Raw genomic sequence first — 13,888 nt, forward strand, 5'->3', positions numbered from 1 at the left:
CCACGCACACAGAAACAGCTTCGAGCACAACGAAAACATCAACAACGAGTATCGACATTTGGCACAGGAGATTAGGACACATGAACGCGCCATATCTTCGAGAATTGCGAGACCATGCTGCCACAGGAATCAGCTTTACGGGTGATATCAAACTATCGTCTTGCGATACATGCATCATGGGTAAACTCTCGAAGAAGCCCTTCAAGATCAACAAAAAAAAGGCTGATAAAGAATTACAGCTTGTACATAGCGATTTATGTTATGTCCCTGAACCTTCGATTGCCTACGTCGAAAACCAATGCGAGGAGAAAATAAAAGTACTCCGAACCGACAATGGAACAGAGTACGTCAACGATCGACTAAAAGCTATACTAGACTCCAAAGGAATTTGCCATCAAACGACAATTCCGCACAACCCACAGCAAAATGGGCGCGCAGAGCGCGTTAATCGCATCCTACTGGACAAGGCCCGATGTATGCTCCTGGAGTCGGAGCTGCCAAGAAAGTTTTGGGCTGAAGCGGTTGCCACAGCCGCATATATCTGTAATCGCTCACCCAAACGATCGTTAAACGGATTAACGCCGGAGCATCTCTGGACAGGCAGCAGACCGGACCTCTCCAATCTAAGAGTCTTTGGATCAAAGGCTTTTATGTATATACCTCAGCCACAACGAGACAAGCTCGAACCAAGAGCCACGCAATGCATAATGATTGGTTATTGCTCCAAGCAGAAAGGGTACAGACTTTGGGACCCTAAATCTCAGAAAGTTATATCTGCTCGAGACGTAATTTTTCAAGAAGAACCTGTAAATAGTAAAAAGTCAGATATTGTATACTTACCTGTTGGTGCGTCTGAAGAAGACAATACAAAGGAAGATACTCCCCTCCCTACAGATCCGGATAATCAGGACCTTTCAATCGAGATAACCGCCTCTGAAGGTCAAACTCAAAAGTCATCCTGTAGTGAACCATCGAATGAACCACAGTCTGATGGAAACGAATCCAGCTCAGATACCGACACAGAAACCGGTCACAAGCAGCGTAGATCTCAACGACCAAGGAAGAAACCGAAGCGACTAGACGATTACGTGCTTTTTTCTGCCACCAGCGATCCCAATGAACCACAAAACTTCAATCAGGCCGTAAATGGAGGAGAAAAACATCAATGGTGGACAGCCATGGAGGCTGAATACAACTCCATAATCCAAGCCGGTACATGGGACCTTTGCGATTTACCAGCCAACGCAAATCTTGTAGGATCTAAATGGGTCTACAAGAAAAAGATCAACCCCAACGGGTCAACGCGCTATAAGGCAAGGTTGGTAGCGAAAGGATATTCCCAGTTAAAAGGATACGATTTCGAAGATACGTATTCGCCCGTCGTGAGATTTACATCGCTGCGTCTACTTTTTTCCTTCGCTGCACGAGTGGATTTACTCATCACTCATCTCGATGTCGACACCGCTTTTTTGCATGGAGAGCTTAAGGAGGTAATTTACCTACAACAACCAGAGGGTTTTATCCCACAAGACCAGGAAAGTAAGGTATGTAGATTGAAAAAGGCGCTATATGGCTTAAAACAGGGAAGCCGCGCTTGGAACCAAAAGCTTAATGGAATTCTCAGGTCCTTGAACTTAAAACAATCAGAATTCGACTCCTGCATATATTTTTATTATAATAAAATGAAAATGATAATTGTGGCGGTCTTTGTTGACGACATACTAATTTTTTCAAACAGCATTGATTATATGCAGTCGCTTAAGGAGTCACTGGAAAAGGCCTTCTCCATCAAGGATCTCGGACCGGTCAAAAGATGCCTGGGTATAGACATTGCTCGCGATCGAGAAAGAGGAACTATATCATTAAGTCAACCGAACTACATCGAAGACATTTTGAAACGCTTCAACATGGAAGATTGCAAGGATATTTCTACTCCCATGGAAATAGCAGCAGATCTGAATCCGGCTCCACCAAACAGTGAAACAGATATTGAGAAATTGAAGCGAATACCGTATCAAAGCGCAGTTGGAGCGCTTATTTACCTAACACAAGCTACTCGACCCGATTTAGCATATGCTGTAAGCACAGTTAGTCGCTTCAATAACTGTTTTAATTTTAAACACTGGGAAGCAGTAAAAAGAATCTTAAGATATCTTCAAAAAACCAAAACAATGTGTCTTCGATATACAAGAGATTATGATAACCATATCACTGGTTACTGCGATGCGAGTTACGCACCAGACCCACATGACGCCAGATCCATATCCGGATACGTTTTTACAATGCAGGGAGGAGCTGTGAGTTGGCTGAGCAAGCGACAACAGACGGTGGCCATATCATCCACCGAAGCGGAGTATATGTCTCTCACAGTCGCGGGGCAGGAGGCAATCTGGCTAAGAAACCTTGGAATGGAACTTGTTCTCCTAGCACACGCATCGGACATAAATATATTCTCTTTACCAGTATACAAGTGTGTCTCAATTATTATAACCTAATCCACTCGCACCTACTCCTGCATCAGAAAATATTGCGCTTCTAAGACAGATGAGTTTCCTGAGAGACTCAAAGTGAAGCTATCTTCCATGACTGATCGGAAGATAATGATTCTATTCGTCAGTGAGCACCTCTTTTATAGTCTCCCAGCTAAGAAAAAGAGACAAAGATGGCCACATATAAATGAGTCAAAATTTTGATATCTTTTATAGTTCTATTTAACTTCTTTCTCGTTAAAATACAACATGAGATCTTTAGGAGGTTTAAGATCACCAAAACTATCAAAATAAATCACTTCAGGACCACGTTTGCGATAGCAAACCCAGTGAGTACCTCTATTTTGAAAGTCGTCCAAGTTTACCACTGCTGTTTCATTATGCCATGGACCATCGGGTGGTAGATTATTTCTCATGAAAACACCTCTGAAATCTGAGATTTTCATCATATGAGCATATTTTTTTAGATCATAGTCAGTCAGTGCACGATTTGGCAAAGTTAAATCGAAGTTTTTTTTTTTCTAATGACTTGATGACCACGACCGATATGAGGTTTCATAAATAATCCCATTCCAGTTTTATAGGGCTTAAGATGAAGACCTTTGCCTAAAGCAATAGCTTCCATGGTCTTATTATGCCTCTTACTTTCTTCATGATTTTTCTGCGCAGCTTTAGCATCATTAACTGCTTTAGCTATTCCAGCAGCGCCTCCTGCTAGAGCACCGGTTGCACTTAGTCCTGCGAACAATGGAATGAGAAAAGGAAGAACTCCACCAATTTTTGATGGAAGCGTCAGAACACGTGGAATGATAACTTTTTTCTTTCCACCTACACTTTTAACAGCTTGACGTGCACCCTTCAAGGCTGATTGAATAACCTTGCGAGAACTTTTACTTGATGACATTGATTTTTTAGCCGCAGTCACTAACTTATTAAATTTCAATCCCATTCCGGTTTTTCCTTTTAATTTCATAGCATTGCTAACAGCAAAAGCAAAAGCTTTTTCGCCAAGACTAGCATCCTTAGCTCTGACACGTTGCATAGCTTCCTCAGCAAGCATCTTGTCAGCAGCTTTACGATCTCCGTTTTTATCGGAGTAAGCTATGTCGTGTTTTTTACAAGCCTGATCAAGCGGATTAATACCAGGATCTCCTCTTTTCATTCGCTTTTTCAATTTAGTTCCGGGACCGCAGTATTGATATCCAGGAAGATGCATTTCAACAGGTAAGTTATTGATAACTTTATCAAGCAATCCATAGCCTTTCGGCTGTTTCTGAGATTTGTGTATGACCATCTCTCTTCGAGTGTTGATTCACAACTGACGTTCATGGTATAAAACGAGCATTTATATTTCGAGAGCTCAATGTTGAATCTGACTCTGATGTGTGAACATGGATTTTACCGAGCAGAACGTCAAACTCCCTGTCACGAATTTTGATTTTGGAAAAGAGAAGAGAAAGAAGCGTCATGGGGAATTACTGCCAGATAGTATACGAGCAGTATTCTGTGGTCCATCAAACTGTGGAAAAACAAATAGTTTATTGGCTTTAATTACACACCCCAATGGTCTTAGGTTTGAGAATTCTAAATACTTGAATCAGCCAAAGTATCAATTTCTCAAAAATGTCTTGGATCCGATTGAAGGAGTATCATATCTTCCGTTCAGTGAGCATGAATCTGTAGTATCTCCAGATGAAGCCCTTCCAAATTCAATAATGATTTTTGATGATGTGGCATGTGAGAAGCAGGATAACGTCAGAGCATTCTTCTGTATGGGGAGACATAAGAGTGTAGATAGCTTCTATCTATGTCAATCTTATGCTCATATAGGAAAACATCTCATTAGAGATAATGTCAATTTGTTAGTAATTTATCGACAAGATGATGTAAATCTTAAACATATCTATGAAGATCGTGTGAATACCGATTTAACTTTCAACGAATTTCGGAATCTTTGTTCTGAATGTTGGAAGAATGATAAATATGGATTCATTGTTATTGACAAAGATAGACCGATGAATGAGGGTAGATACAGAAAAGGATTTGATTGTTTTGCAATAAAAAAGGAATTATGAGTCTCATACTTACAGTTCAGTTGTAGACATCGACACGTCAGCATGTCAGACTTCACGAAAAAGAAGAATGTTCTTAGTGAGCTCTTGCGAGCTCGTGAGGCTATTAAGAAAAAATACACTTTATTAAAACAGGAGAAAGATGATTTTGAAAAAGTCATCGGTGACACTCTAAAACCAGTCATCACACCACTTGAGAAACTTGTTGAGATGAAAAGTGAAAGCCCACTACAGCAACCGTCCAATCACATTTTGGATCAAAACAACAGTAAAAAAATGAAAAAACGAATGAGAATCGATCGATCGAGTTTGCTCAACGATCAAAATAAGAACAATAAATCAAGTTTATTGGATTATACTGTTTATGATTATGATGATGATGATGATAATGATGATGATGATGATGATGATGATGCTTTTGACACAATAACCAATTCTACATTTAGATCTGCGAGTGGAAAAAATGAATCAGCTGAAGACTTTTTATCATTGCTAGATAAAAGCCGTAGAACGATTGATAATATATACGGAGTGCGAAAGGTTGATGAAGTGTATATGATTGGTGATTCAGAAATTGAATTTGATGATAAATATGTCAAAGTCAGAAATGAAAGTTATCCTAAAACGAGTGGACTAATGGAATTGCTATTTAAAAAATATCCGGATGATCTTCTTCTGAGCTCATCAGATCGTGCAAATTATCGCAAGATTCTGGAAGCAACAAATGCTCATCGGAAAAAATTCAGCAAAGATGAGTCTATACGAATGTCGAGAAGTAATAAATATAAGAATATTTTAGCACCAATGTTCCGCAGCACTCCACGTAAAAAGAACAGCAGCAGCGGAGGAGGACTCATACCTAAATATAAAATAGCTAAGAAAAGTTCTTCCATTGATCTCGTCTACTGGGATGATCCAAACGAGCTTACTGAGAGACTTCGACTATTGATTGCCGAACGATCAGCTGGAAATAATAATCACGACAATGAAATCCAGTCGATTATTGAGGAATTACGTGAAGCTGGGCATATATATTGACACGCAACTTTCTTCTTTGCATCAGTACTACCATGAGTCTCGATGTGTTTGGAAGAAAACTTGAGGGCTCGCAAGTGAGTCGTGGTCCTCCAGGCATTGGTTTCAATTTTACACCGGACGGTGATTTTGATTTAGAAAACAAGCGACTTTGCAACCTAGGACCACCCAATCAGCCAAACGATGCAATCACCTTGCATTCACTGAAAGTTATTCTACAAACTGAAATAAATTATATAGCTGCTAAAATTTCTGGAATTGGTGAAGTTATAGAAGAATACAAGCAGCAAGTTGAAAAACATCAATTGGAAGTGGATGCAAAATTGCGTTATCTTTATAATACAACTCTTCGCAATTACTCTGGTGTTGATTATATAATTGAAGAAGTGAATAAACAATTAAAAGTTCATATAGACGAATTTCCAGATGGATTTTCATCTACTGTAAACGAAGATGGAACGTCATAGAGTAGCTGAAGAGCTGCATAAGCCAGCACGTCGGCGATACAAGAGAAGAAAATATGACATACGTGGAATAGACGAGACTTGGCAAGCTGATCTTGTAGAAATGATACCATATTCTAAAGAAAACAAAGGTTTTCATTACTTACTCACTGTCATATATATATTTTCAAAGTATGCATGGGCCGTGCCAGTCAAGTCAAAGAGTGGTAATGATATTACTACAGCTATGAAGTCAATACTGAAAGAAGGACGAGTACCGAAGAATCTACAAACTGACCAAGGAAAAGAATTTTACAATTCAATTTTTCAAAAACTTATGAAGAAGCATAATATACACTTATACTCTTCACATAGTAATCTTCATGCAAGTATATGCGAACAATTCAATAGAACGTTAAAAAATGCAATGTGGACAGAATTCAGCAAACAAGGAAGCTATAAATGGATGGATATTCTACCTAACTTGCTCAAAGTGTATAATTTGAGAAAACATCGGACAACAGGAATCGAGCCTGAAAATGTTACACAGGCAAATGAGCGAGAAGTCAAGAGACGTTTTCCAAATGAAAAGTCGCCAGTGAAAAAGCCGAAATTTAAAGTAGGAGATAAAGTACGAATAAGTAGGATAAAAAATGTTTTTGAAAAAGGTTACACACCAAACTGGTCTACTGAAATTTTTACAATAACGCAAGTTGTCAAAACTAATCCGACAACATACCACCTCAAAGATTATAACAATAAAACCGTCTCAGGTGGCTTTTATGAAACAGAAATTCATAAAACTATGTATCCTGAAATTTATCTAGTAGAAAAAGTATTAAGAAAAAGTGGTAAACGTGTATATGTTAAATGGCTAGGATTTAGTGGCGAGCATAATAGTTGGATAAATAAAAATGAGATTCTTTAATGTAACTATATTATCAATTTATGTTCTTTTTTTTTATGGATAAAAGGATCAGATTGTAGTAAATAAAAAAAGCAGATGTATTATGTTTATTATATTAAATTTATTCATGTATTATTATTATGTACAAGTTAATAAAAAATATATCTTTGTAAAATCAATTTGTGATTTATTCTTTCTTATTGAGTACTAGAATCAAACTTAAAAGAAGATCCACCCAGATATTTTAAAAATAAACAAAGTTTATTTGCATTGTTGCAGAGTGAATTGAAAAACGCTTCATCTTTCAGAATAGCCGATGAAATCTTCTCTGGCAAGAAAACTTGAAAGCTGTCATCAAGTTCAGCAACAATCTTCGTACCGAACCTTGTCTTGACCTCTTTCAGTGCTGTCACCATATACTGATGATCTTTTTCCATGTCTGTTGCTCTTTTCTTTGGCAAGAACTCTCGCTCAGCAATCTTGTTGAGTGCAGATAGATCCATTCTGAAAAAGGCAAAAATAAAAATGTATGTTAGAGAAAATAGTATTAAAGACAAGTAATGAGGGAGAACTATGAAATATAACTTACTTATTATGAAGTTAGGTGAGCCTTGGTCTCTTTGTAGAAGGTTCGTTGTTCGCTTCGATTTCTCGAATGTGCTCCTCGTTGTTGTCCATGCGTTCATATAGCCCATTTCCCTCCACAATTCCTGCCCTTTCCATTGCCTCTAGTAAGATATCCCTTCTCTCTTCTGATTCTAATCTTATCTTATCTAATGATGGATCCCATTCGTGCATGAACTCCTCAGGCACATCGTATTCAATCCTGATTTGTTCACATTCATCCCCCCTCCCACTTTCTCCCTCTCTTTTTTCTTCTGCATCATTGCCAATGGTTACCTTATCCTCCCTCTCATTTTCTCCCTCTCTTTTTTCTTCTGCTTCATTGCCATTAGCTGCATTGTATTCCCTCTCCTCCGCTTCCCCCTCTACATGCATTGCAGCTTGCGCCATCTGTGCTTCCATAATTCTGTAATGATCCCAGGGCAAAGTATCTGTACTATGAGGTAATAAGTATCTTTTATCATCGTGAGGACTTAGAGCAATTTTTTCTTGTTTTTCAGTATGGACTATGTGTAATTTTGAACGAATATTGCACTGCTCACGTTTTATAATAACAAGATCTTGAAGACATTTTCGATAATCTTCGAATGTGATTGATTTCTTTACTACATTTGATTTTATCCCTTTGGCTTTTTTCACTGTCTCAGCTCCATCAATCAAAATACTATACATTTTGCTTCTTAAACCTACGAACTCTGTCATAATCTTGCCACAGCATTCGTCTTTCATCAATCCAGGAACTTTTTTATTAACACGCGGAATTTCAAACTGATTATACTCATCATAATCAGAAGTATCAAACTTGTGTATATCTTCTTTCATTATTTGATACATATCAATGTCCGCAACTTCGTATATTAAACTATCTGTATCTGTATAAAGAAGTTTACATTTTTCTCCTACTCGTTGTTTCATATATGAATAATGAAAATCATATACTAATGTTTTTGACAAATCGAGAATACAGAGACCAACATAAATTGGTTTCTTGATTGTTATACTTGTCTTCTTTAGCTGAATAGCAACTAAATTTTCATCAAAGATTGCACAACTATGAAAATTTGGTTGAGCTATACGTGCTTCTGCTCCATATCGACCTGTAAATTTATTCACTAAACGCACATCAACGCGAGATCGCTCTCTCTCTCTCTCTCTCTCTCGATACACTTTCCATAGACAGCATTAATTAATAATTTATAAAACAGTTTTTCAAATTCATTCTTGGACTGCTTTCTTTTCTCTGTATTTAGTTCGACATATGGTTTGAGCCAGGCCTTCTGCTCAAAACTCAAAATTCTATGCACCTTTTTCAGTCGAAGTCCATTATCTAACGCCTGTTTCAGTGCTCGATAATGAATTACATACCTTGTCTTATCACTCAAAGTAGTTAGAAGTTTCTTCTGTTTAGAGCCAGGTGGTGTACGATGCTCTGCGCAAAAAGGGAGATCTCGATGATCATCGTGTACTTCTTCAGGATACTCTAAGTCAACTTCAGCAAAATAGCCTATGTCAGAATCTGGTGGTGTATTGAAAAAACATGTATTTGTCTCATATTCTATCCATTTAAATTTTCCAACTGGCAAAGGTTGTACCATTGCCCATCCATAAAGATTATTTATATCAAAATATAAGAGAGTCTTTGTTTTCTGCTCCTTATCATATGAAGGCCCCATATATGGATTGTTTGCCTTGGCATACCGATTACAACATTGACTTATTCCACCGCGAATCCCTGCTTCAATAAACATCAGCATATCAATATCTGTAAGAAGCTCCAATTCCACCTTTGTCATTTTAAGAGCCGCTGAAAATGTTAGTCCAGGAGTCGTGTAAAAATGTGCAGGGCATAAATCATATACTCTAAGAGATGTCTCCCGAAAACTTTCAAAAACATCAGCCAATAATAAAACATCCGTTTTCAAGTATAGATCAGAATATTCACCTAAAGTTTTTATATTAAACATATTCCAGACTTGAACAGCATGATTGTAATCTTTCTCAGTAATATGCGAATCTGTTAATTTGTTGTAAAATTCATTTTTTTCTGGCAGTTTTGTAGTCATTAGTTTATCTAATTCATCAACAAAATCATATGGAAATATGCCTTTGCGTCTAAGAAGATTGATTTTTTCATCCGTGAAGCCATCAGATCGAAACTCATTGACTGCTATCGGCACGTTCTCTAGATATGATGCAAGTTTCTCCAATGATGATGGTAAAAAACGCCATGAATCTATAAATCTAAAACTTATGTCCAATTCATCAATGTACTTTGTAAATGAAATATATTTTTCCTTATTATGAGGTATCAGAGAAACTCGTCCTTTCATCAATGTAGAAGTAGCGATTTCATTCAAAATGAAGTGTGTGTCATAATTAAGGTTATGAAAAATAACTGGCACAAATCTCGAATTCTTATAATTCAAATTACATGAATTATGAGCTGCACCTCTGAAACTGAAGAAAAAAATTTAGGCTAAAAAAATTTAGTAAATTCAATTTTTCAAAGTAATTAAAGTGACAACATACCGTCCAGTAAGATGACAATGATCTCGTACTGCAAGTTCATCACCATGGATTGGTTTTCGACATATATGACATATCGTTGCCCTTCGAAAAGATAATTCTTCCAAGTCTGTAAGTCTTAATGGTTTAGGATTTTTGTAGAGTAGATCAATCTGCTCCCCGATTGATTTCAGCTCTTGAACAAACCATTCTGCAGGTGTCTTTTCATCTCTATTTCCTTGTCTGTATGATTTATAGTTAGATAATCCATCATCATAGCTACATTTTATATAGTAGCCTATGCTGTACGCTTCATGCAGTTGAAAAGCATTTTCATTTCCAGTACGCTTTAACATACATTCAAAATCTGCATAAATAACAAAAGTCACTTTTTCACTCTTACTATAATCTTCAAATTTAAGAATGTTATTCTTAGAGTCAGGCAGATTTATCCGGCAACTATTCAAATTTTTACAGTTATTTTCGTGAGATTCCAATCTTTCTTCATTGTAAAATACTTGTAAACACCTTTCACAATGGTGAGATTTTATATGAGATTTAGATAATTAAGAACACAAAAGTCGGGACATATTTTTAATCCAAACATAGTGGTATTTAGGTAAGCTTCCATCATAATCACGATTATTTTCTTCATATTCGTTTATGTAAAAATCTTGAATCAAGAGCAAATTTACATGTTGATCCTTCTTCTCAGATGTAACATGACAAGGTGATACTTCGAATTTTGTACCATATTGCTTCAGTATGTATACATTTACTGAAATATCATTAAGTTTTTCAAATTTTACAATATTTTTTAGCTTTACTGGAAATTCTATATCACTAAAGTTTAACTTGTCTTCATGCACACGATATTGAGCAACTCGATGGGCGTTACTGACTACGACACTAGGATATATTGCTGAAAGTATCGCATACTTGAAACATTGATTGTCATAATTTCGAACATTGACGCACGCTTTTTTGCGTTCTATATACTTTGGAAGAGGAATGTAAGAAGACCCTTTAATTGGAGAATATTTTTTCATGTTTATACACAAACTTATGATACTTTTAAGAGTCCAGCCTGAGTCCTTTTCTTGAAATTCTTCTAACTGTGCAAGAATAGGCTCTTTGATATTGTCTTTAAACCATTCCTCTAAATTCGTTGACAAATATATCGTCGCACTATCACTATTAAAATATTTAATGTCAGTTGTTTCCTCTCCACTTTTCTGCATAGAAAATTCGGCGATGAAGTCAGAATTAACTTTCACTGCATTATACTCATCTAAGCAGCTCTTTACCTTATCATTAAAGAGCTTTTGTGCATCGTTTAAAAAACTTAGAATATCAACATGTTTTATATTCACTACCACACCACTTCTAATTCTATTCTGAAAAGCTGACTGCACATCTCGCCACTCTACTCTAGCTTCAGTTTCTTCCTCCGCTTGTAAACTACCTCCACACCGAAGGTGTTGTTCGAATTCAACTTGTATGCAGGACAAATGTGTTAAACAAGTTTGACACTTTTGTTTTTCTCCTCGCGTTAAATTCGCTTTATCAATTTTATCATTCAATTCCTTTATCGTAGAATTACACACGTCCAGCCAATGATAAATATCGTCATCGCTCATATCATTTTTACTTTGTAAGGTGTCACGAAGTAAGCCAACAAGACGTTCAAAAAAATCCATCGAATTCATCTTTACTTTTACTGAAATATGGCTAGAATATTATTCGTGAACTTGCACAAAACTATCACTTTACATCAAGGAAACATAACTGACGAACTGTGATCGTTCAAGGAAGATGCTCCCGCTCTTAAATAGCGAGAGAAGGTATTCTCGCAAAGGATCAATGGTAGAGTCGAAGAGCTAGTAGATAAGATTAAGAGAAAGATTTTCTCGGGATAGACCAATGGTGTGGATGAAGAGCTCATAGATAAGATAAGAACGAAAATTTTCTTGAGAGGGGATGCATTTTCTTTCTTTTCATCCAATCCAAAATCGACTTTTAAAATCCTAGATAAGCCAGAGGCGGAGTTATGTATTATAAAAACAGAGAGTAAGAGTCTAGCTCAGATCATTTCTTACTGAATAGCAAGATGACTAGCGTGATTGATAGAAGTTCGAGTGAATATAATGTATTGATTAGAAATACAATATTGCAATGTCAAGAAGAAGAAAAAGGTTATCTCTGTGACATTCAAGGTTTTCAAAGAATTGCCGTCGATACTTTTATTTTCAAGGAAATCAGTTTTCTCAATTTGAGTAAAACTGCTTTACCGACTGCGTATCTCTTTAAACCTCCATTACCATGGGATGAACTAACAGAAGAAGAAAAATGTGTGACTCACTGGATTGAAAAGAACCATCACGGCATAGAATGGGATTCTGGAGATATTCCATATTACCGTCTTCATAAAATTTTAGAAATATGTACACAAGGAGTCACAAAATTATTCGTCAAAGGAAAGCAGAAAGCAGAATGGATAAAAAATTTATTGCCTGATTTGTAAGTTGTAAATATAATAAATTTATTTAAACTTTCACATTAAAAAAAAAATCCCTCACACATTCTTCTATTTATTTTTTCAGATCAATCACAAACGTCGAAAATTTTGGCTGTCCATCGTTTGAAAAAATAATATATGATAAGCAGTTCGTCTGCTTTAATCACAATCTCTGCATTAGAAGAGTGCCTATGTGTGCTGTTCGAAACGTTATTGCAATACGAACCTGGCTACTCGATTATTTAGATGATCGATTTAGTTTAGATACGGTGGAATATCAAAATTCAAAATGTATTTGCTTATACTGGAAATCAGCTTAACTAAATAAAAAATGATTTTAATAAATGAATGTTTTATGTTTTATTCCCTTATCAACCTTATATATACACATATATATATATATATATATATATATATATATATATATATATATATATATATATATATATTCGGCAACGTATGTTGTTGCCACCTACTCACACGCTGCTGATAAGACGTGACAATGTGTCAGATGGCATAGGTAAATCCGTGCCCGCGTGAGTCGGCCGAGCCATGCCTTCTGCATGTCCGACGTTTCTAATTATAATAAACAGGACCCTTCTGGTCCAGGTTGTAACGCGCGATCAACGACAATAAGCATGTGTTATAATATACATTTCTAAAAGGAATAATGTTTAAACAAGCAGGAATCACAATATATTAGTGGAAAATTATGTTTATTTATTTTTTTTATAATTATTATTTTATTTTTTTTTACAATTATCTTATCAAAAATTTATTACAAAAATTTATTACAAAAATTTATTGAAAAATATCATTCAGATTTGTTTCGCATATTTGCTTTCTTATCGAACACGATAAGCGGATCGTTGAGCATTTCGTCATGCAATATACGCGGTCGTGCTCGTTGCTGTAGTGACATTTGCAGTTCTTGTTGATGCTGAAGTGGCATCGGTTGATCTGCTTGATGCTCAAGTGGCATCGGCTGATCTGCTTGATGCTGAAGTCTCATCGGCTGATCTGCATGATAGAGAGGCTGTGGTGATGTCTGCTGTCGCGGAGATGGTGGTGGTAGATCAGTCTTTTTTAAAGACAACGAAAGTTTTCTCCGTTCCTTCTTTTCTGCTGCAATAACAAAACAAAAAAAAAATTAATGTATATATTATCATAAAAAAAAAATGGAATGAAATGAATGAAAAAAAAATTATCTTACCTGATTTTTCGCTCTCTTGAGATGATGTGATTGTCATCCTTTTACCACCTATACCATTGATTGCTTCATCTGAAATTAAAGA

The 13,888-nt window shown here is 36.3% G+C and overlaps 3 protein-coding genes across 5 annotated transcripts; 1 reads left to right on the plus strand and 2 right to left on the minus strand.

Annotated features, from left to right (window-relative positions):
- Positions 1-6,999: 6,999 nt before the first annotated feature.
- Positions 7,000-8,340, minus strand: LOC116416649. The gene is made up of 2 exons (XM_031925727.2): positions 7,536-8,340; positions 7,000-7,450 (listed from the first exon to the last, which is right to left on the minus strand). The coding sequence occupies exon 1, from the start codon at positions 8,297-8,299 to the stop codon at positions 7,547-7,549; it is 753 nt and encodes a 250-aa protein (XP_031781587.1). The 5' UTR covers positions 8,300-8,340; the 3' UTR covers positions 7,000-7,450; positions 7,536-7,546.
- A 3,845-nt stretch (positions 8,341-12,185) lies between these two features.
- LOC116416655 lies at positions 12,186-12,938 on the plus strand. The gene is made up of 2 exons (XM_031925762.2): positions 12,186-12,595; positions 12,679-12,938. The coding sequence occupies exons 1-2, from the start codon at positions 12,186-12,188 to the stop codon at positions 12,911-12,913; spliced, it is 645 nt and encodes a 214-aa protein (XP_031781622.1). The 3' UTR covers positions 12,914-12,938.
- Positions 12,939-13,299: 361 nt separating this feature from the next.
- LOC107981805 (probable serine/threonine-protein kinase samkC) lies at positions 13,300-13,875 on the minus strand. 3 transcript variants are annotated; one of them, XM_031925702.1, is made up of 3 exons: positions 13,807-13,875; positions 13,584-13,718; positions 13,346-13,553 (listed from the first exon to the last, which is right to left on the minus strand). In XM_031925702.1, the coding sequence occupies exons 1-3, from the start codon at positions 13,841-13,843 to the stop codon at positions 13,408-13,410; spliced, it is 318 nt and encodes a 105-aa protein (XP_031781562.1). In that variant the 5' UTR covers positions 13,844-13,875; the 3' UTR covers positions 13,346-13,407. The 3 variants fall into 3 exon arrangements, with proteins under 3 accessions (XP_016843961.1, XP_031781562.1, XP_031781561.1); XM_016988472.3 differs by having other exon boundaries at positions 13,300-13,718; XM_031925701.1 differs by having other exon boundaries at positions 13,346-13,715.
- Between the last annotated feature and the right edge of the window lie 13 nt (positions 13,876-13,888).

The sequence above is a fragment of the Nasonia vitripennis genome (assembly GCF_009193385.2).
Source record: "Nasonia vitripennis strain AsymCx chromosome 3 unlocalized genomic scaffold, Nvit_psr_1.1 chr3_random0004, whole genome shotgun sequence".
Taxonomy (NCBI): domain Eukaryota; kingdom Metazoa; phylum Arthropoda; class Insecta; order Hymenoptera; family Pteromalidae; genus Nasonia; species Nasonia vitripennis.

What these genes read in the sequence shown, in the direction of transcription:
- LOC116416649 (XM_031925727.2), bottom strand. Translation starts at nt 8,299, where the DNA reads ATGAAAGACGAATGCTGTGGCAAGATTATGACAGAGTTCGTAGGTTTA.
- LOC116416655 (XM_031925762.2), top strand. Translation starts at nt 12,186, where the DNA reads ATGACTAGCGTGATTGATAGAAGTTCGAGTGAATATAATGTATTGATT. An exon ending in AAAAATTTATTGCCTGATTT is followed by an intron (nt 12,596 to 12,678) that starts GTAAGTTGTAAA and finishes TTATTTTTTCAG; the next exon opens with ATCAATCACAAACGTCGAAA.
- LOC107981805 (XM_016988472.3), bottom strand. Translation starts at nt 13,843, where the DNA reads ATGACAATCACATCATCTCAAGAGAGCGAAAAATCAG. An exon ending in TCAAGAGAGCGAAAAATCAG is followed by an intron (nt 13,719 to 13,806) that starts GTAAGATAATTT and finishes TTGTTATTGCAG; the next exon opens with CAGAAAAGAAGGAACGGAGA.